Below are 24334 nucleotides of genomic sequence, written 5' to 3' on the forward strand. Positions count from 1 at the left end.
GGTGAGAGCCGAATGGATCCCATCTTAGCGTTGTCATGGATACAGGAGCTTTGGTGGAGAGCCGGGGGCGGTTTAAGGCTGTAAAGTGAGGCGCTCTCTCTCCCTCTCTCTGGGTTAAATCTCTGAATGTACGCAGCAAAAGGGGAGCCAGGGGCTTTGGGTGGGGGGAGGGGGCGTGACAGTTTGATGCACACACACACACACACACACTTCAGTAGCTTTGTCTCTGGGTGCTCTAACGCTGAGTGTCATTAGCAGCAGCTAGTGGACTGACATCTCCAGCTCTCAAAGGTTAGCAGTAGCACTGAGACTAGTGATGGATCTAAGGATGACTAGGGCTGACTACACTGCTGACACTAACACACATTGTTTCAGCGACTGAATATATCAGAATTGAATCAGCAAGAAACTGACAGAAGGTGTCATCTGGCCCTACTGATGAGGAAATGGGTCCTCTGAATCAGGGAATCAGTTCATTGGCTGAGTAACTTAGCACAATCCAGTCCCAATACTCTCTAAAGCTCTCTTATCTCTATCACTTCACCAGCACCGATTCCACCATACTTGTACTAAATGTATTAAATAGACAATAGCTTAGAGCTATCAGGAAAGGAGGATTATTGGAGGATTAGTCAGTCAATGTGAAATACACTTCTTCAGAATGGTTGCAGCGGTGTCAGTGAGTGACTGACAAGCCGTGCTAGTGGTTCAGAGTCCTTCTGGCTTGTTGTCTAATTGTCACTAGTGCTCTGATTAACTGTGGATTTAGGGGTGGGACTCAACCTCTGTAAGACTGCTTCAATAGCTTACATCCTAGATACTCAATTCAAGCAACAGTCCTGCATCTATGCTTTCTCAAAGGGTTATAAAATTATGATGACGATGATACTGTAAGGCGGATCCTCACCCCATCCACTGCCAATGAGAAGATGAGCAGTGAATTACGCCCAGTTCCTACCACCATCCTGTCTCTCTACCATGTCTCACTGCACACAGTCTTCAGCTCAGTGTTTTTTTGCCTATGCTAAACCCGGCCAGGGCCAGGCGAGCGCAATAAACAAACTCACCCAGGCCAATAAATAAACAAACTAACCCAGGCCCGGGCCAGCACAATAAACAAACTAAACCCAGGCCAATAAATAAACAAACTGGGCCCGGGCCCAGCACAATAAACCTAAGGCCCAGGCCTGCACAATAAACAAACTAAACCTGGGCCTGCACAATAAACATACTAAACCTGGGCCTGCACAATAAACAAACTAAACCTGGGCCCGGGCCCAGGCCTGCACAACAAACAAACTAAACCTGGGCCCGGGCCAGCACAATAGACAAACTCAACATATTTAAATATTCTGTGTGTATGAAGGGCCCAGTGTGGCTTTGATCTGTGCATGCGTGTGAGGTGGCAGCAGGACTCAGAGCTGGAATGATTCAGACAAACAAACACACAGGCGTGGCACATAGCGCACATTCATACGTGCCAGTGTAACACACACACACACACACTGTACACACGCACATTGATATTCCCCTGTATGTAGTAGCATTTTCACATCAATGAGAGCGGAGAGAGGCTTGAAGTGTGCTGGCAGGGAGACACAGGGAATGAAAGGCCCCAGGGACACATGCACCTTATTCTTTTCAGTTTGTTCTTTTTTAGGGCTCTGAGCCCTGTCAGGGTTTATTCATCTCAAACGGATGGCCAGCCACCGTTATGAAACACTGTGTGTGTTCTTGTGCCCTGCCCTTGTCTGTGTGGTGGCAATCTATCCCCATATTCACTACCTTCAGACACAGACATATTATTAGATCATCATGTCATGGCAAAGCTCGCTGATCTGATCAATGGAAAACAGAAACCAGAAGTACAGGAGACGCATGCTCATCCACCCCTTACCCACAAACTCACACAGCACAGTGGTGCAGTGGAGGGTGAACGCTAGTCACACGCACTTCACACACTTTTTTGAGGAAAAAGTATTGCAAGGATAGGGAGCGTAACTTTTTTCACTGTGACTGACGATCAGAGTTTACACACCACTATATCAATGCACACACAGAATCACACATACACACACAGAAGCACACATACACACACAGTCAACTCTGCTGTTCTATTTATAGACTATTTACTCAACTGCGTGACCAAGACATTATCCACATTATACATATAATTTATATATCCTATTGTGTACATACCAGTTTCATTAATAGGCATACTACTTGTTTATTTTATTGATTGTTGTACTGCACTGTTGAGGGAGCTTGCAAGTAAGCATTTGACTGCAGCATTTATACCTGCTGTAACCTGTGTACATGACGAATAACCTTTGATTTGATACGCACATTAAACAGTTGATCAGTCCCTGTGAAACATCCACTGATGTGAATGAACGGTTGTGACCCAGCCCTGACCCACCTTCGACTGTGTGTGTTAACAGTGTGAGTGGAGATCAGACACATTGCTCTGATCAGCAGACATGAAGGGCATTCATTTCTCCTTGAGCTTTGGCTCAGCTTTCCCTAAACCTTCATTATATACCAATCTAAAGCCATGATCCAGTCAAACCTTGCAATGCCAGATTCTAAATTTGCATATTCAGAAAGAGAGAGAGAGAGAGAGAGAGAGAGAGAGAGAGAGAGAGAGAGAGAGAGAGAGAGTTGAGGCGTGTCGGCTCAGGGAAGTTGGGGACAGTCTGGCTGCAGGCGACGGAGCATGAGGACAGTGACACCACACTCTCATTATGCAACTTATTTATAGCCATCTCCCACTGTGTGTGTGTGTGTGTGTGTGTGTGTGTGAGAAAGAGAGGAAATGTCATGGTTGGCTGGCGTGTTGTCTTGTCTTAGTTGGTGCACTGGGAAGTGAAATAAGGAAGTAGGCACAAATAGGGGTGGGCTGCAGAAACCAACACAACACCAGCCCATAAGGCCTGACTCTGTGACAGTAATGAACTCAATTACCTCTGGTCTAATTTGAACAAACCAGTTTTTAACTCAAATCTTGACTTCTAACCCCTTTTAAACATTGTGTGTTTGAGCTACAGACTTCTTGGTTGTATCAGTGGATTAGTCTGGGATTGGATTTCTTCTGCATCCATTGGATTCAACTATTATTCTGTGAGATTAACGGGGGGCTGAGCTCGAGCGGTGTTCGTGAGACAAGGGTGGATCCCGAAGGGGTCTGGGATGGGTTCTTTTTACAACAAATTCTGTGGAGTCAGAATAGTTTGAGCTACAAACTATTAAAAGCTATCTATGAAAAGCTGAGAATATACAACACTCACATGCTACACAAGAGTTGTTAGAAGGTGAGAGGTTCTTCTACACAGAATATCATAGGAAACACAAGGACATAGTGTCTATAATACTGTAATAACCTCACATAGTTTCTTTTCACAAACCCTAAACTCCAAACAGTTGTCACTGACTAGTCGGATATTAATTTCCAGCTGAGCAAACCATTTATGTACTTACAGCTTCATATACGTTAATTTTGATCAGGTTTTTGCTTTGGCAAACTTTCTTTTTTTTTTTTACATTTGTCAATAAAACTCACTAATGCAACTGTTTATGTCATGTAGTTTTGAGTTCTACTTGTAGCCCTGGTTGTCCGGAAAAGAAAATAGGAAAACACCAGTGAGGATAAATATAAGGGCTGGACATATTTTGGGGGGATCCCCATTAGCTGACGCCAATGCTGACACCTTGTCTTCCTGCAGTCCGACACAAAGAAAAAGACATTACAGACAAAAATACTTAACAATTTACATACATTTTAAAACATTACTATGGACATTATCAACTTTTACACACACACACACACACAGCCAGTCAAAAGCTTGGACACACTTACTCGTTCAAAAGTTTCTTTATTTTTACTATTTTTCACATTGTAGAATAATTGTGAAGACAACAAAACTATGAAATAACACATATGGAATCATCTAGTAACCAATAAAAAGTGTTAAACAAATCAAAATTGATTTTATATTTGAGATTCTTCAAAGTAGCCAACCTTTGCCTTGACAGTTTTGCACACTCTTGGCTTTCTCTCAACCAGCTTCACTTGGAATGTTTTTCAAAAGGTCTTGAAGGAGTTCCCACATATGCTGAGCACTTGTTGCTGCCGTTCCTTCACTCTGCGGTCCAACTCATCCCAAACCATCTCAATTGGGTTGAGGTCAGGTGATTGTGGAGGCCAGGTCATCTGATGCAGCACTCCATCACTCTCCTTATTGGTCAAATAGGCCTTAACATAATCTGGAGGTGTGTTTTACTACGCGCAAACCAAATGGGATGGCGTATCACTGCAGAATGCTGTGGTAGCCATGCTGGTTAAGTGCGCCTTGAATTTGAAATAAATCACAGACAGTGTCACCAGCAAAGAACCCCCACACCATCACACCACCTCCTCCTCCATGCTTCACAGTGGGAAGCACACATGCGGAGATCATGCGTTCACCTACTCTGCGTCTTTCTTGGCCCAAACAAGTCTTTCTTATTGGTGTACTTTAGTAGTGGTTTCTTTGCAGCAATTAGACCATGAAGGCCTGATTCACACAGTGTCCTCTGAATAGCTGATGTTGTGATGTGTCTGTTACTTCAACTCTGTGGTACAAACTGTGCAGTTAATTGTCCATTTCTGAGGCTGGTAACTCTAGCAAACATATCCTCTGCAGAAGAGGTAACTCTGGGTCGGAAAGTAAGATGGCGCAGACAGACATGGCAGCTCTGCTTCTAGCTCCTAAGCAACTTTGCAGTATTTTGTTTTTGTGTGTTATTACAAACATCCAGAAAAAAACATTTGGATATCAGAGTGGCGGTAACTCACCAGCATTACGACGAGGATCACGACCTTCTCAAATTGGATCATTTGTTCGTACCCCCACGATCAATTGAACTTATCCCAGAGGGTGCTCCAAAACGCCGTCGACGGAGAAAGACTTCTAGTCCGACTCAGGAGGCGGCCACACCATCCACTGCTTCAGAGTATATTACTCGCTAATGTTCGGTCTCTGAACAATAAAGTAGACAGACTCTGTTTCACAGAAACATGGCTCTCTCGGGATATGCTCTCCCTGTCCATACATCCAGCAGGAATAATGCTCTCCCTGTCCATACATCCAGCAGGAATAAAGAACTCTCCGGGAAGAAATAATGCGGGAGTGTATGTTTCATGATTAACTACTCATGGTGTGACTGTGATAACATACAGAAACTCAAATCCTTTTGTTCACCCGACCTAGAATACCTCACAATCAAATGCCGACCGTATTACCTCACAAGAGAATTCTCGTGTATATTCCCCCTCAAGCCAATACCACGACGGCCTTCAAGGAACACTGAACTTTATGCAAACTGGAAACCACATATCCTGAGGCCGGTTTTATTGTAGCTGGGGATTTTAATAAAGCAAAGGAAGGAAAACCCTACCGAAGTTCTATCAACACATTGACTGTAGTACTCGCTTAGGAAAAACATTATATCACTGCAACTCGCCTTATTGAGACGCCTACAAGGCCTTCCTCCCATCAGCAAATTAAAGCAAACTCCATTCCTCTCCTCCCTTCCTATAGGCAGAAACTCAAACAGGAAGTACCCGTGCTAATGTTTATTCAATGCTGGTCTAACCAATGGGAATCCATGCTTCAAGATCATTTTGATCACGCAGACTGGGATATGTTCCAGGTAGCCTCAGAGTATAACATTGATGTTTATATGGACACAGTGACTGAGTTCATCAGGAAGTGTATCGGGAACATTGTTCACACGATGACTATTAAAACCTACCCAAACCAGAAATGGTGGATAGATGGCAGCATTTGCGCAAACCTGAAAGCGAGAACCACCGCAATTAACCATGGCAGGGGTGACTAGGAATATGGTTGAATACAAACAGTGTAGTTATTCCCTCTGTAAGGCAATTAAAACAAGCAAAATGTCAGTACAGAGACAAAGTAGAGCCGCAATTCAACAGCTCAGGCAAGACGTATGTGGCAGGGTGTACAGACAATCGGGGATTACAATGAGAAAACGAGCCACATCGCAGACACCGACGCCTTGCACCCAGACAAGCTAAACAACTTCTTTGCCCGTTTCGAGAATAAGACCACCAACGCACCCACAGCAAAAGACTGTGGGCTCTCGTTCTCCATGGCCAACATGAGTAAGACATTTAAGCTGCCCAGACAGCAACCCTAGCCGCGTCCTCAGATCATGCGCAGACCAGCTAGCTGGAGTGTGTACGGACATATTCAATTTCTCCCTATCCCAGCCTGCTGTCCCCACTTGCTTCAAGATGTCCACCATTGTTCCTGTACCCAAGAAAGCAGCAGGTAACTAAATTACTATCGCATCATTGAACTCACTTCTGTCACCATGAAGTGCTATGAGAGGCTAGTTAAGCGTCATATCACCTCCACCTATTGTGCTTACCACCACAATAGAAGCACAGACGATGCAATCGCCCTCGCACTGCACACTGCCCTGTCCCATCTGGACAAGAAGATTACCCATGTAATCTTGTTCATTGCTGTTCATTGACTATAGCTCAGTCTTCAACACCATTGTACCCTCCAAGCTCAGGGCCCTAGGTCTGAACCACGGCCTAGATTTACCTCCGATTGCTATGGAGAAGATGTACCAAGGGAAAGAGAGAGGTGTGAAGTGACCCCAAGGTGAGCTTTCTCTTCAACTCTTGGCTAACTTTGCTGTCCCACTCCCCCTACAAGAAGCAGGGTACAGGTTCTCAATATGAATGTTATCTCAGCTACCAGTGTGCTCTCAATGGATACTTTGCATCGCAGTCAATGTAAATAATATAGAAGTTTGGTAGCAGTGAAATGAAAGCCTACTCTATATAAAAGGGGGGATATTGGAAAGTGATGAATATGTCCTGGGTTTTATGAAGTTGAACAGCTTTACAAGTCTCTGCTCTGTCATTCACACTACCCACAATGGTGTTAGAGTAAAGCTGTGAGTCTCACACAGACACACTCTATTCGTCCATGCACAGAAGACTGTGAAGGTGGCCATGAAAAATAATTCACAACATTCCCGAAGCCAGTCGGTGGGTCTCTTCTCCACTTACAGTAGGAAAATCGATTAAATCTAACAATTAGCTGAATAGGTTTCAAGTCCGCACTCAAAGCTCAATAGAGAAACTACATCTAAGAGCACCTCTTTGTTAGCGTCCAACATCTCCTCTCTCCCTTGTCAACCTGTGGAGCTTTTGGCAAAGTAATGGGAGTCCTTTCAATCCCCACGCCACAGTCTTCTATCATGAAGCCCACAGAGAGCGGTGTCTAGGACCAGATGGACAGACAGTGTGAGGGAGATAACACCTTGGAGGATGGATGCTGTCAATATCCAAATACACCCCAAGCTGACATGAAAAAAAGGCACACAGACGCATGCTCAAACACACACACACTCAAAGAAGAGGGGAGGGGAGGCAAAGACGGTTGTGATAATGCAAAAATACAGCTTTGATTGAACACCCTGTGCGGTGCATCACATCCTAAAATGCATTAGACATGATTGTATCTGTGATAAGGGGACAGACCGAGAGATGGGGGCTACAGAACATTCCAAAATGGAGCCGAGTAGAGTGTCGTTGGCCAGCAACCAGGGCAGACTGCCAAAATGCTATTCTATATCGTTGTCCTATGATGTAAATCATATCATTGAGTTGTCTTTTTACACCAGGACAACCATTAGCTAGTTCTACTTCACGTTTGGAAGACTGAGGATTAAGTCAAGTTCAGTTGACTATAGCACAGTAGCCTGTATCTGATGTAGAGTTGAGAACAGGATTGATCTGGTAACTTTCATTGAAGTGTGACAGGATAAGTGAGGAGCACGGTGGTAGGCTACATCTTCAACAACATTGTCAGAAACAGCTCAGCCATGCTGGGAAAATGACTCATTTTATTCTCTGCACATCACAACCACGACCAACCATCCAGTGTAGGAACTTTACACTCTACATAGAGGTTGACTCTTGCCAGTGTCAAAATCCCAGAGTTAAACTAAGGATTTGGGAGAAATTATCTGTGAGTAAACACTACAGCTTTATACCCAAGGGCATTTCCATCTGAAAGGTCCCATGAGCACCAGCATGAAGTTCATAGGAACATATCAAATTTGGTGTCAAATGAATCATTGCACCCGCACCGCTTGTGCATCTTATAGAATAGAACTTGGTCCAATTTGTGACGCTTGATGCGCTACAAGTCCCGCCTCTCCCATCTCCTCATTCATTTTTAGGAGCATATACCCACGTGGATGAACTGAGATCCACACTCCAGTCCAGTTGGTGGTGGTAATGCACCTTAAAGTTGGTTGCCAACCACCATATGAAGTCTAAAGAAGAAGAAGCCTGAAGGAGGAGAGATTACTAGAAATAAACTCCGTTTACCCTTTTATCTGTGGATTAATTGTCAGAGTAGAGGACCTTGTGCATTTCAGGGTAAAATAACAACCCAATGTTTATATTCCAGGACAAATTAGCTAGCAACAGCAAGATCGCTAAATTACCATAAATTATTCCTGCTTTTCAACCTGTCCCCAAATTAATATAGTGAGTTCAGAGTTTGTTTTGATATTTCAACCTGAGGCTCCTTGTCGCATCTGGTGTGGGTGGACAAAATCAACAGAGGTCTGGTCAGCATGTAAGAGTCTATATTTTGGGTAAATTAAGCTATATATATATATATATACACATTTTTCAACCATTCTCCATTTAAAAAAAAATTGCCATAAGTAAAAGTTTTGATTTCTAGAAAACAGATGGAAAAAATGGGTCTTAGAAAACTTCTACCAGAAAGTCTTAAAAGCTATTACAAATACATTAAAACACAATCGTGTTGACGCAAAGACCCCTGCTAACTAATATCAAAACGTACATTTATTTTGAGAAATTGTATACCTTCTGTAAGACAATTTCTATTTTCTTTCTCTCTCATGAATGAGGAGGGAGGATAATGAAAGTCCGATTAGTTATACCAATTAGTTTTAATGATTTTACTGTTATCAATTTTGGCCAAGACCAAAGAGCTGTCAAAGGACACAAGAAACAAAATTGTATACCTGCACCAGGTAAAACTCACAATACTGTTACGGAATTGTTAACAGAATTATCCAAAAACTGTAATGGAATTACTGCAACTGAATTGAATACAATGGGAAATCATAACAGTCACAAACCACAGTTGGGTCACCTGATACTGTCCTCCCTGATTAGCTCATAACTGTTTATTTCTTTCTGACGTCTGGTGGTCAAACCAAGAGTGTTAAAACAGTCCGTCTGGACAACCCCTCCCCTCTATATTTCTCACTATTCAGATAATGTCACCTCTCCCAGCACTTAGTGACTCCTACGCATGAGCCACCTCTCTTTCCATTTACTGTAAATAGCATCCTCACCCACTGAGCACCGACCAACAGTCCACCCTGGCCTTGACGGTAACGTCTACAGACGGACCGAACTGAACCAAATCTGAACCTATCATAGATGTACAATGCCTTCAGAAAGTATTCAAACCCCTAGACTTTTTTCAACGTTTTGTTGTGTTAGAGCCTGAATTATAAATGGATTGAAATGAGATCGTAACTGTCCAACTACACAAAATATCCCATAATATCAAAGTGGAATTGTTTTAAAAAGTTTTACATATTAATAAAAAATGAAAAGCTAAAATATTTTGAGTCAATAAGTATTCAAGCCCTTTGTTATGAGAAGCCTAGATAAGTTCAGGAGTAAACCTTTGCTTAGAACGTCACATAAGTTCCATGGACTCACTCTGTGTGCAATAATAGTATTTAGCAAGATTGTTGAATGATTATGATTACCTCATCTCTGTACCCCACACATAGAAATAATTCTAAGGTCCCTCAGTCGAGCAGTTTGTCAATGTTCCTGAGTGGCCGAGTTACAGTTTTGACTTAAATCTACCTGGAAATCTATGGCAAGACCTGAAAATTGTTGTCTAGCAATGATCAACAACCGATTTGATAGAGCTTTAAGAATCTTGAAAAGAATAACGGGAAAATGATCCATATTCCAGGTGTGGAAACCTCTCAGATCTGAAATTGCTGCCAAAGGTACTTCTACAAAGTACTGACTCAGGGGTGTGAAAACTTCTGTAAATGAGATTTCTGTATTTCATTTTCAAATAATTAGCTAACATTTCAAAAACATGTTTTCACTTTGTCATTATTTTTTTATTTTTTTATTAATTGCATTTCTGAAAAGCTGAAATGTCTTGAGTCAATAAATATTCATCCTGCCCTGCCTATCTAAGGTCTTCGAAAGCCAAGTCAACAAACTTGAAATCACTGACCAAAATCACTGACCATCTCGAATCCCACCGTATCTTCTCCGCTGTGCAATCTGGTTTCCGAGCCGGTCACGGGTGCACCTCAGCCATGCTCAAGGTACTAAACAATATCATAACCACCATTGATAAAAGACAGTATTGTGCAGCAGTCTTCATCGACCTGGCCAAGGCTTTCGACTCTGTCAAACACCATATTCTTATCGGCAGACTCAGTAGCCTTGGTTTTTCTGATGACTGCCTTGCCTGGTTCTCCAACTACTTTGCAGACAGAGTTCAGTGTGTCAAATCAGAGTGCATGTTGTCGGGTCCTCTGGCAGTCTCTATGGGGGTGCCACAGGGTTCAATTCTCGGGCCGACTCTATTCTCTGTATATATCAATGATGTTGCTCTTGCTGCGGGCTATTCCCTGATCCACCTCTACGCAGACGACACCATTCTGTATACTTCTGGCCTTTGGACACTGTGCTATCTAACCTCCAAATGAGCTTCAACATCATACAATACTCCTTCAGTGGCCTCCAACTGCTCTTAAAACGGTAGTAAAACAAAATGCATGCTTTTAAACCGTTCGCTGCCTGCACCCGCACACCCGACTAGCATCACCACCCTGGATGGTTCCGACCTAGAAGATGTGGATATCTATAAGTACCTAGGTGTCTGGCTAGACTGTAAACTCTCCTTCCAGACTCATATCAAACATCTCCAATCCAAAATCAAATCTAGAATCTGCTTTCTATTTCGCAACAAAGCCTCCTTCACCCACGCTGCCAAACTTACCCTAGCAAAACTGACCATCCTACCGATCCTCGACTTCGGCGATGTCATCTACAAAATGGCTTCCAATACTCTACTTAGCAAACTGGATGCAATTTATCACAGAGCCATCCGCTTTGTTACTAAAGAACCTTATACCACCCACCACTGCGACCTGTATGCTCTAGTCGGCTGGCCCTTGCTACATATTCGTCGCCAGACCCACTGGCTCCAGGTCATCTACAAGTCCATGCTAAGTAAAGCTCCGCCTTATCTCAGTTCACTGATCACGATGGCAACACCCACTCGTAGCATGCGTCCAGCAGGTGTATCTCAATGATCATCCCTAAAGCCAACACCTCATTTGGCCTCCTTTCCTTCCAGTTCTCTGCTGCCTGTGACTGGAACGAATTGCAAAAATCGTTGAAGTTGGAGACTTTCATCTCCCTCACCAACTTTAAACATCTGCTATCTGAGCAGCTAAACGAACGCTGCAGCTGTATATAGTCCATCGGTAAATAGCCCACCCAATTGACCTACCTCATCCCCATACTGTTTTTATTTATTTACTTTTCTACTCTTTTGCACATCAGTATCTCTACCTGCACATGACCATCTGATCATTTATCACTCCAGTGTTAATCTGCTAAATTGTAATTATTCGCCTACCTCCTCATGCCTTTTACACACAATGTATATAGACCCTTTTTTTCTGTGTTATTGACTTGTCTATTGTTTACGCCATGTGTAACTCTGTGTTGTTGTCTGTTCACACTGCTATGCTTTATCTTGGCCAGGTCGCAGTTGTAAATGAGAACTTGTTCTCAACTAGCCTACCTGGTTAAATAAAAGGTGAAATAAATAAATAAAATTCAACCCCTTTGAAATGGCAAGCCTAAATAAGTTCAGGGGTAAAAATGTGCTAGTCATATAATAGGTTGTATGGACTCACTCTGTGTGCAATTACAGTGTTTAATGTGATTTTTTAATGACTACCTCATCTCTGTGCCTCACACAGTGATCTGTAAGGTCTCTCAGTCAATCAGTGAATTTCAAACACAAACTCAACAACAAAGACCAGGGAGGTTTTCCATTGACTCGCAAAGAAGGGCACCTATTGATAGATAAAACATTTTGTAAAAACATCTGCTTCAGTGTCTTTTCCAACAGCCAAATATACACTGGAGTTGCTTACCAAAATGACATTGAATGTTCCTGAGTGGCCTAATTACAGTTTTCACTTAAAATCGTCTTGACAGGCCTTGAAGAATAAAATACATAAAAGAGCAAATATTGTACAATCCAGGTGTGCAAAGTTCTTAGAGAATTACCCAGAAAGACTTACAGCTGTAATTGCTGACACAGGTGATTCTAATATCTATCAACTCAGGGGGTTAAATACTTATCTAATCAAAATATATTAGTGTTTCATTTTCTTTTTTTTCCACTGAGAGTATTTTGTGTAGATCGTTGATATACTTGATGTGTAAATTAGATACCTTTTTCTGTATTTCATTATCAATACATTTGCAAACATTTCTAAAAACATGTTTTCACTTTGTCATTATGGGGTATTGTGTGTTGATAGGTGATATTTTTATTTATTTAATCCATTTTGAATTTAGGCTGTATCACAACCAAAATGTGACCCGTTTCCAGTGGAGTAAAGTACTTAAGTAGTTTTTTGGGGTATCTGTACTTTACTATGTATATTTTCAACTACTTTTACTTCACTAAAGTACTCATTACATTTTGAATGCTTAGCAGGACAGGAAAAATGGTCCAATTCACACACTTATCATCAGAACCTCCCTGGTCATCCCTACTGCCTCTGATCTGGCAGACCCACTAAACACACACACTTCGTTTGTAAATTATGTCTGAATGTTGGAATGTGCCCCTGGCTATCCGTAAATAAAAAATAAAAACAAATATGGAGCCGTCTGGTTTGCTTAATAAGGAATTTGAAATTATTTATACTTTTGATACTTAAGTGTATTTTAAATCAAATACTTTTAGACTTTTTTGAATTTTACTGGGTGACTTCTACATGAGTAAAAGTAAAGTTGTTTTCATAGAAAATGACTTAAGTATGACAAGTGGGTAGTTTTTTCCACCACTGCCCATTTCAGGAAGCTTGGTGTATGTCGCACGTCACTACTTCACAGTAGAGGCATTTGAACACAAAAATGATATATTTCTTATGTGATTTTTGACGGAAATGCCTTATGGAACATGTTAACTTTCATGTGCCTTAATAACAAACGTGTATGCCATCTGTAAATACGAATAACATTGTTACATTCAGAGCCTAGATGGTTTAGCCACGAAAAAAGACAGGAACCTCCATGCTAGCCATGACTGGCTGAGATAATGGATGGGCTGGACATGCCGAGAGATGAGTTCAGATTGGTCTGCCATGTAGCATGCTTCTGTCTATAACATGAGCTGCCCAGAATGTGTAGATAATCCTTGCTACTGCGACGTTTTTGAAAAATATCATGGAGAACTGCAAAAGTGTTTATACTGCTCTCAACATCGCTGCCCTGAATTTAACAGGCGCTATCAACAAAGATCAACAAAACATTTTTAAGTGAACCAGACATTGTAGAGTCTTCTGATGACAGTGATGGTGTTGTTGTCACAGAAGAAGTTGACTGAGTTTTGAAAGCAGTGGAATCCCCAGTGGAAGCAGAGTATGATTGAAAATGTGGAGGGAGAAAAGAGATCACAGTTGTATAAAACACTTGTCTTCAGATTACAACTTCAAATTAAGGGCAGCCATGGCATTCATGATGGAGAGGGAGAAGCGTTCATCCATGTATACAGGCAAGAGCGTTTAGCTAGCTACATTTTAAGATATTACATGTTTCTAATTTTTTCAGAAAGTTATTTTCATTGCATCTTAAAGCATGCTGTTAGCTATCTAGCTAATGTTAGCTGTCTGGCTTGCTAGCTAATGTTAGGTGCGTGATATAGCATTTTCTAGCTCTGAGTCTCTACTTCTATCCAATGTAAAAAATAAATAAATAAACGTTGCTACATCTGACCGAATCGAGGTGGTGGGTCACAAAAGTGTAAAAAGGTCAAGGGGTATGTATACTTTCTGAAGGCACTATATGTTTCACAAGCTTGGACAGTACAGATAAGTACAGTGAGTAAAGCACAGTAGAGTACAGTCCAATACAATAGTACAGCACAATGCAGTACTGTACTATTGACCTCAGCCCGGTCAATTCCTGCCAGTCTGCACAGCGCGATATCAACTCAGAGCATATCGGACTGCTTTATCTCTACCACATCTCTGGATTCTTACCGCAAGCTTTGAACCTTTACACCGGATCATCACAGCTAGCTAGCTGCTATCCAAGATGCTACTCCTGGCTAACGTCTCTGTCCCGAAGCAAGCACCAGTTAGCCTGGAGCTAGCCTCGAGCTAGGCCCATCTCCCAGCTTGCCGAAGAGGTCAATCAGCCAATTCTTGGGCTAAAATATTGCCCTGGACCCTTTACTGCCGACACGGAGCCCCGCCAATACATCACGACTGGTCTGCCAACGCAACCATCCGAGGTGGTTTCAACAGGTTTTTCCATTGCTATGTCCCCGGAGACCCTTCTGCTAGCCCCGGCCCGCTAGCTGTCTGAATCGCCGTGTCTCCAGCTCGCCTAGCGTAGTAGCGACAACTGAATTGGTTCCCTGACTCATCTATTGCCAGTCACTGGACCCTATGATCACTCGGCTACACATGCCTCTCTCTAATGTCAATATGCCTTGTCTATTGTTGTTTTGGTTAGTGATTGTCTTATTTCAATGTAGAGCCTCCAGCCCTGCTCAATATGCTATAGCTAGACCTTTTGTTCCACCCTCCACACATGCGGTAGCCTCACCGACTAAAATGGTGCTTCTAGAGAAAAAACCTCTCTCATCGTCACTCAATACCTAGGTTTACGTCCACTGTACTCCCATCCAATCATACCCTTGTCTGTACATTATGCCTTGAATCTATTCTTCCTCACCCAGAAATCTGTTCCTTTTACTCTCTGTTCCGTACGCACGAGACAACCAGTTCTTATAGCCTTTAGCCTTAGCCTTATCCTACTCCTCCTCTGTTCCTCTGGTGATTTAGAGGTTAACCCAGGAACTGTAGCCTCCAGCACCACTCACATTCCCCAGGCGCTCTCATTTGTTGACTTCTGTAACCATAAAAGCCTTGCTTTCATGAATGTTAACATTAGAAGCCTCCTCCCTAAGTTTGTTTTATTCACTGCTTTAGCACACTCTGCCAACCCGGATGTCCTAGCCGTGTTTGAATCCTGGCTTAGGAAGGCCACCAAAAATCCTGAAATTTCCATCTCTAACTATAGCATTTTCGGACAAGATAGAACTGCCAAAGGGGGCAGAGTTGCAATCTACTGTGGAGATAGCCTGCAGAGTTCTGTCATACTAGCCAGGTCTGTACTCAAACAATTTGAGAATCTACTTTTAAAAATCCACCTTTCTAGAAACAAGTCTCTCACCGCTACCACTTGTTTTAGACCCTTCAGCTCCCAGCTGTGCCCTGGACACACCATATGTGAATTGATTGCCCCCATCTATCTTCAGAGTTCGTACTGTTAGGTGACCTAAACTGGGACATGCTTAACCCCCCCCCCCCCCCGGCTTCTCATTCACCCAAATCCAGACAGCTGATGTTCTAAAAGAGCTGCAAAATTTGGATCCCTACAAGTCAGCTGGGCTAGACAATCTGGACCCTCTCTTCCTAAAGTTATCCACTTAAAACACCCACCATCATCACCTCCGGGATCAACACCCACCATCATCACCTCCGGGATCAACACCCACCATCATCACCTCCGGGATCAACACCCACCATCATCACCTCCGGGATCAACACCCACCAACATCACACCCGGGATCAACACCCACCAACATCACCTCCGGGATCAACACCCACATCATCACCTCCGGGATCAACACCCACATCATCACCTCCGGGATCAACACCCACATCATCACACCCGGGATCAACACCCACCATCATCACCTCCGGGATCAACACCCACCATCATCACCTCCGGGATCAACACCCACCATCATCACCTCCGGGATCAACACCCACCATCATCACCTCCGGGATCAACACCCACCAACATCACACCCGGGATCAACACCCACATCATCACCTCCGGGATCAACACCCACATCATCACCTCCGGGATCAACACCCACATCATCACACCCGGGATCATCATCACCCGGGATCAACACCCCATCATCACCTCCGGGATCAACACCCACCATCATCACACCCGGGATCAACACCCACCATCATCACACCCGGGATCAACACCCACCATCATCACACCCGGGATCAACACCCACCATCATCACACCCGGGATCAACACCCACCATCATCACACCCGGGATCAACACCCACCATCATCACACCCGGGATCAACACCCACCATCATCACACCCGGGATCAACACCCACCATCATCACCTCCGGGATCAACACCCACCATCATCACCTCCGGGATCAACACCCACCATCATCACCTCCGGGATCAACACCCACCATCATCACCTCCGGGATCAACACCCACCATCATCACCTCCGGGATCAACACCCACCATCATCACCTCTGGGATCAACACCCACCATCATCACACCCGGGATCAACACCCACCATCATCACCTCCGGGATCAACACCCACCATCATCACACCCGGGATCAACACCCACCATCATCACAGATTGAAATTCTGAACTTGCTCTGCCATTAAAGATTCACTTATGTTCAGTTAGATCGTAATTGTTTCAATATCAGAGATAAAAGTGGCTTAATGATTATATCAATACAGGGATATATTGCATACATTTTATAGATAATGTTCATGTGCATTGGTGCCATGAAAAGAAGTTGCCATGAAAAGAGGTAAATGAGGACATGTCTGATGTCAGGTCACAAAATGAACACAGGGCGAACGTGTTAAGGCTAAATTGTAATTATTTTTGCCAGTATGGCCTATATAAATAAACATGAAATAAAAATAAAATAATTAAATTGTGCATCTGAGGATTCTCAGCTCTTGCTGACCCAAAAAGTGATAGTGTGACTGTTAATGCAAACATTATGACAGAACATGGTTGTGTTGCCTTCGAAAGAGACAAGAGAGTCTAAATCCCAGACATATTCGAATGACAAAACCTTATAGGGTGCACCCAGATGCAGGACTTGTAATGAAGGGGAATATCACTTCCACTTATTCTATGGCTGTGTGTGTAAGAATATTCTAGAGTGTTCAAGAACTCTGCTGGTGATTCTCTCAGCAGAGTAACTGTTTGATAACTATGGCTATGTGTGTAAGAATATTCTAGAGTGTTCAAGATCTCTGCTGGTGATTCTCTCAGCGGAGTAACTGTTTGATAACTATGGCTATGTGTGCAAGAATATTCTAGAGTGTTCAAGATCTCTGCTGGTGATTCTCTCAGCGGAGTAACTGTTTGATAACTATGGGTTTGTGTGCAAGAATATTCTAGTGTGTTCAAGATCTCTGCTGGTGATTCTCTCAGCGGAGTAACTGTTTGATAACTATGGGTTTGTGTGAGGAAGACATTTAAGATTAGAAGAGCTACTCCCATCACATCTTAGAATGCTGTTGGTTATGTCTGCTGTTGACTTCACTGCAATTTAGACAATAGGGGGATAAAAGCATTTGTGTTATGCAGCTGTTTGAAAGGAAATTAAAAGGAGGCAACAACAAAAAACATAAAAGATTAGCCTCCTGCTGAAAGTGAAAGTTTATTTTGTGTAGCCTACCTGGGCAACGAGAAAAATGTCATGCTTGATGTTCTAAGGCAATTAATTAAGAAGTTGGATGCAATTTTTCGAATTCTGCTCTTTTCAGCATCTGTTCATAATCTGATTTCAAAGGATGTTTGGGAAGTGTGTTTAAGTAGACGTGACACCAATTGAAAATAGGCTACCTAAAATATATCCCTCCCTTTTAAAAACAATGTCATTATTTTTATTGACCTTGTTTTAATTTCCTTCTCCAATTTCCTTCCCTCTTTTCAATTTCCTTCCCTCTTTTCAATTTCCTTCCCACTGCTGCTTTGTTAAATTACACTCGTTAGTAAAAAAACATGACATCAATACCATTTAGGTGGTTGATTTGTTATGAATTTAGACCACTTGGTCTGTACTCCATAAAATATGACATGTGCAATAATGTTTTACAACCAAGCTTGATGACCAAGCCCCCTGAACAACAGTTGCCATCAAGCTTGACTCATTAGACTATGAAAAATGATTGCACAGACCACACTTTACTATCAGTTTGCAGTCCAAACCACTTCATCCATCAAGTTGTTGGACTATTTGTTCAGCACTTTCTGAGTGAGTGAGTGAGTGAGTGAGTGAGTGAGTGAGTGAGTGAGCAAGCAATCATAAAAAGCTCACTGCAGCAGCTAAATACCTGCCGCACCATGGGGGTCAAACACCAGGGTCGAGAGTAGCTGTTTGAGTTGGACCGCAGAGTGAAGGAAAAGCAGCCTACAAGTGCTCTGCATATGTGGGAACTCCTTCAAGACTGTTGGAAAAGCATTCCAGGTGAAGCTGGTTGAGAGAATGCCAAGTGTGTGCAAAGCTGTCATCAAGGCAAAGGGTGGCTACTTTGGCTACTTTCGAATATAAAGTATATTTTGATATGTTTAACACTTTTTTGATTACTACATGATTCCATATGTGTTATTTCATAGTTGACATCTTCACTATTATTCGACAATGTAGAAAATAGTCAAAATAAAGAAAAACCCTTGAAAAAGTAATGTGTGGCCAAACTTTTTGTATGTATGTATGTATGTATGTATGTATGTATGTATGTATGTATGTATGTATGTATGTATGTATGTATATAGTTCTGCTCTAGGGATATAATTGTTGTTTGCATAACCTTATATATTATTATGTATTGATAGTAATGCGCACTGCAGAGAACACCAGAAGAAGAATTATCACAGTGAATTAATGTAATGTTTGTTTGTTTAAATTAATCCCATAAGGGATGGGTTGACAACTGGCGATTTGACACAAAAATAAAATGTAATTCATTCATTCATTAAAATTTTATTCAGACACTCGAGACAGATGGTTGAGAATCCTAAAGGTTGAAGCCGACAGTTTATGATTACACACAAACAATTACATCCCCAGCAGCCTGGATCTCTCCTCTCCTCCCGCTCAACTCAACTGGTTTATTATTCACGGACCTCAAGAGAACTCTCAACACACACTCGCACGTACACACACAGCATCAACATACCTATAAGCCAGGTAAGTGGGTGCTACACATTTGTCGAGAATAAATTGAGTTTTCCCCAATATAATGTAGCCTGAAGCGCTTTGAGTACCTGGCGGAATAAGCCAATGTAAATGTCCTTGTAAAAGACTGTTGTTCCAGAGTCACACTGGACTCACATCTTGGACCCCGCTGATACCCCTTTTACCGCCTTAACTTATAAAATATGCTTCTTGCATTGAAAACAGACAGCTCTCCAGCTTGGTCTCCTCTGCATTACATAGCGTGATAAATCTCAACGGCTGCCTTGGATTAATTGAAAAGAGAAGTACTGTACATTGAAAGTGTCTGATGGAATATAGGAAAGCGCTTCTCTCTCCCAGCACATGAATCCAGCCCAGAGCCTGAGCACCCAGCTACTGAGTCAGACTTTCCATTCCTCCTCATGACTAAGAGGGTTTATATCTCCACACAGACAACGGGGGGGCTGGAGGGGTGGGGTAGTGGTTTATATCTCCACAGAGCAGAGGGTGGGGGGCTGGTGGTTTATATCTCCACAGAGCAGAGGGTGGGGGGTAGTGGTTTATATCTCCACAGAGCAGAGGATGGGGGGGTAGTGGTTTATATCTCCACAGAGCAGAGGTTGGGGGGGTAGTGGTTTACATCTCCACAGAGCAGAGGGTGGGGGGTGGTTTAGATCTCCACAGAGATGGGTGGAGGGGGCGGGTGGTTTACATCTCTACAGAGCAGAGCATGGGGGGGGGGTTATATCTCAAAAGGCTAAAATGCTGAGTCTCTGGCGATTCATGTCAGCCATCATAAGTTTGGTGATGGGGGTGAAAGCCAGTTTATAGCCAGTCTGGGGCTGGAGGGTGATCAATGTGCTCAGGGCAAGCTGCCATAAACAACCCGGAGAGCAGTAATGTCACCACACAAAGCCCCAACCCAGTCTGTATCACACTGATGGAGAGAGAGGCCAGACAACAGAAACAGTACCCAAACGCTTTTGCACAGTGCCCCCCTCCATTAAGGTCTCTCGAAGTGGCGCAGTAGTCGAAGGCATTGCATCTCAGTGCAAGGGGCATCACTACAGTCCCTGGTTCAATTCCAGGCTGTAACTGACTTGCCTAGTTAAATAAAGGTTCAACTAAAACATTTACAAAATACTTTCATTACTTTTTTTGCTTTTACAAAAATTATGGTTTTTAAAATAATTGTCTTGTGACCAGCAATGTTTCTAAGGACAACCCAGTCTTAAGCCACGAGCCCAGAAGGACTGGCTGAGAGCCACCATGTGGTAATCACTGGACCACATAACATTGTGACCCCCAAAAGTGGATATAATTCCAGCAGACTGAGCCAACTTGTATCATCTAGACTTTCCATCAGGCCATCCAAATGAGGCACTAGTCATATTACCGGTTTCTCATTGTCTACCACAAATCTTTCTCTCTTGTTTCTCTATTCAATTCAGCAGACTTTATTGACATGGCCAGTTAAATAACTTACATTGTCAAAATACACTTATAACAACAGTAGTGAGACTAACAGCAATAAGACAACAATAATAATAGTAGCAGTAGTATTAGTGGAAATGGCATTACTATTAACAGCAACAACAATAGCTCTCCATCTGTGCTGTTAAGACAGCAGAGCAGTACCATAGACAGGGGAGGGGAAAGGGGGCTGGAGTGCAGGGACATGGCACATACCTCTACGATGGTGACTTTGGCTGCCTTGCACATGGGCTGGTTGAAGTTCCTAGCTGTTTTCCTAGACACACACACAGAGAGACAGAGAGACGCCCTTAGCTCACAATAGTGCTACACGGTATACAAAACCTCTGTACTTTATCAATACTCAAACATGAAACACTTTTCAGCACAATCATTTTTGATACGGTCGGTACTTCTGTCAAATGTGTCACGTCATATAAGGATTTAGAGGATGGAGTGTCTCGTAATTTGTCTGAATCTCCTCAAGGGGGCAGTAATAAACTAGCCAAATTACTAGCGCTTGCAGCTGACACCGCAAGCCACTTTGAGAAGCAAGCAGAAACTTCATACCTACACGCCAGCAACTTGTTGATAAAACTGGCTGTAGAAGTCAACAATGGGAATACTTTGATTACAGAGCAGAGGAGGACCAGCCCAACAAAACCAATTAAGCAAAATGTGTTCCAAAATAGTGCAGTGCAAGGGAGGCTTAGTTCCAAAATAACATGAAGAAGCTATTTTATGACATTTGCATTGTAACATTGTCATTATTCTACTAACTTTGAAAAAAGAAAAAAATTGTAACAATGACGAACATACACTGAGTGTACAAAACATTAGGAACACCTGCTCTTTCCATGACAGACTTACCAGGTGAAAGATATGATCCCTTATTGTTGTCACTTGTTAAATCCACTTCAATCAGTGTAGACGAAGGTGAGAAGACAGGTTAAATAAGGATGTTTAAGCCTTGAGACATTTGAGAGCTGGATTGTGTATGTGCGCCATTTAGAGGGTGAATGGGCAAGATAAAAATGGTAAGTGCCTTTGAACGGGGTTTGGTAGTAGGTGCAACGCTGCTGGATTTCACACACAACAGTTCCCTGTGTGTATCAAGAATGGTCCACCACCCAAAGGACATCCAGACAACTTGACACAACTGTGGGAAACATAGAATGCTTTTGCATTACTGTGGAATGCTTTTCACACCTTGTAGAGTCCTTGCCCTGTCGAATTGAGGAAGGTCTGAGGGAAAAAGTGGGGGTGCAGCTCAATATAAGGAGGGTGTTCCTAATGTTTTGTACACTCAGTGTAGACAATTCAGAAAGGCGCTTCAAAGTGTTTGTATGACGTTTTGGAACTAAACTATTCATTTATTTAATTAAAATGATTTAGCTGTAATGAATCCTAGGTCTAATGAATGCCATTTGACCCAATATTAGGACCATAGATGAGCAAATTAACCCCAATATGTATCAAATGACATTTTAAAAACAGTTTTGTCTGCTCAGTCTCTGACATGGTTTGCATAAGGAACATTTTAGGTATTCTTCTGCTATTTGATATGGTGTTTTAATTTTACATGAAATTGAATATAGAATATATTTTGTTTTGTTCTACCAGTTAACAAAATGTTCAAAAAAATAAAGCTCAATAGTTATTCTGTGACTTTAGCTAATACGCATTTTTATTGTTGCTGTGGTATCATTTCGGTACCGAGTATCGTTTTGGTATCATGATACTAAACCTGGTATCAGTAGAAGTAAAAAAATTTTTTTTTAAAAACAGGTTTTGTCCCAACACTCGCTCACAATTGATGGATTCTGGGTTCTGACTCCTAAAAATGGGAAATAGGGTTAATTATCAGGTATCCTACTGAAATATTGGGTGAAATGATTTAGAGGGTAGGAGGAAGGTATATGGCTTGGAATGTACTGAGTGTAGGGAAAACGATCACGTGGCAGGCATTGATAAGGGGAGAGAGACGTGGATTATTGATGAAGGGGGTTGAGGTCAGGTTGGTCACGTTAAGGGAGAAGGAAAGGTTAATTGCCCGCGTCACTTAATTTCCTGCCTAGCAACAGAGATGTAGTGTATGGAGAGAAGGAGGAGATTCCACTCCAAATTGGGGTACATATACCACCACGATTGGAAAATGTGTTTTTGTCGGTTCAGCTGTTCGACCCTCTGGATGAATAAACTTAGTTTGAGCTCTCATAGTGTCCATCAAGTTATTTTTCTGATAAATGATTGTGTTAGATTCTAATTATCTCAAATAAAATTGCATTGGTCACATGCTGCGAATACAACAGGTGTAAACCTTACAGTGAAATGCGTACTTACAAGCAACAAGGGAGCAATACAACAGCGACAGCATTAACAGAGAGCAATCATGCAATGTTCTCTTTTTCAAATAAGCAACCATTGTTTCAACACTGCCAGTCTTTGCCTGTGAAGTCAAAGGGGATTGTTAGTTGGAAAGCAAATACTGCACCCCTGTGGTGACAAATGTAATTGCATTTACTAGGACATTTTCAGTGTACAGGAGTGTAATTATTCACAGGTTTGAATGCAAGGTTGTAAACAAAACAAACAACAATATGGGTCCGTTTTCATATGTGGACAGAGTGAGTGTTCTTCTCACATCCTGACAGACAAGCGAACTAAGAAGAAAGGCAATTTCAGTCAGACCTAATTCTGATTTGTTTTTTGGTTTCTGGAGAATGTTCAATCTCTTTAAGCTGTCTATTGTCAATATCTTAATTCAGTCACTGAGCTTAAAGGCTTGTATCTCCTACCATCAATCAATCTGGCACAGAGCCAAGCGACCTGCAGGCCCCGACTGCTGCTTATTGTGGTAACATCACAAAGTGATTAGAAAGGGTTCAACCTGACCTGGCGAAAGCAGTGATCTAAATCACAGTGACTTGGGTAAATGTGTGTTAAATGTTTATTCCCACAACACTATTATCCTGGCTAATAGCCGTAATGATGCACCACGTCTCTTCAGCAGCATTACAGTCTTAGCGTCAGCAGATTTTCTAAGGGGTATATTTTTTTTTATTTCACCTTTATTTAACCAGGTAGGCTAGTTGAGCTCCTGAGGTCATAATAAATGGCACCCTATGCTTTGTGCAGGGATTCAGGGAGTAGGATGGAGTAAGCTGCCCTGATATCAGGTCATTTTTAGATTGACAGACCCAGGTGAATGTAACGGTAGCTACCTGAAGACGATGTTCCCGGCCTTGTCAGCCTTCCAGGCCTTGACCAGAGCAAAGTCTCCAGTGATGGCCTTCTCCATGATGTAATGCCTGCCATTAAACTCCCGCACCTGCCGAACAATGACATAGCAAGTCATTCAAGAGACAGGACCAGAAGACAGCTGGATATGACAGCACGTCGTGTGTGGTTGTAAAGGTGTGCCATTTCAGTATGTGT

At 42.5% G+C, this 24334-nt stretch overlaps 1 protein-coding gene across 1 annotated transcript in view; it reads right to left on the bottom strand.

The window, feature by feature from the left end:
* Positions 1–24334, bottom strand: part of LOC135513818 (succinyl-CoA:3-ketoacid coenzyme A transferase 1, mitochondrial-like) — a 111095-nt gene that overhangs the window by 69759 nt on the left and 17002 nt on the right. Inside the window, exons 6-7 of the mRNA XM_064936766.1 lie at positions 24121–24227; positions 21113–21173 (exon numbers count right to left, since the gene is read on the bottom strand). Of these exons, the coding sequence (XP_064792838.1) occupies positions 21113–21173; positions 24121–24227 (168 nt within the window). The remainder of the gene's footprint in view (positions 1–21112; positions 21174–24120; positions 24228–24334) is intronic.

Source organism: Oncorhynchus masou, chromosome 25, assembly GCF_036934945.1.
Source record: "Oncorhynchus masou masou isolate Uvic2021 chromosome 25, UVic_Omas_1.1, whole genome shotgun sequence".
Classification (NCBI taxonomy): Eukaryota; Metazoa; Chordata; class Actinopteri; order Salmoniformes; family Salmonidae; genus Oncorhynchus; species Oncorhynchus masou.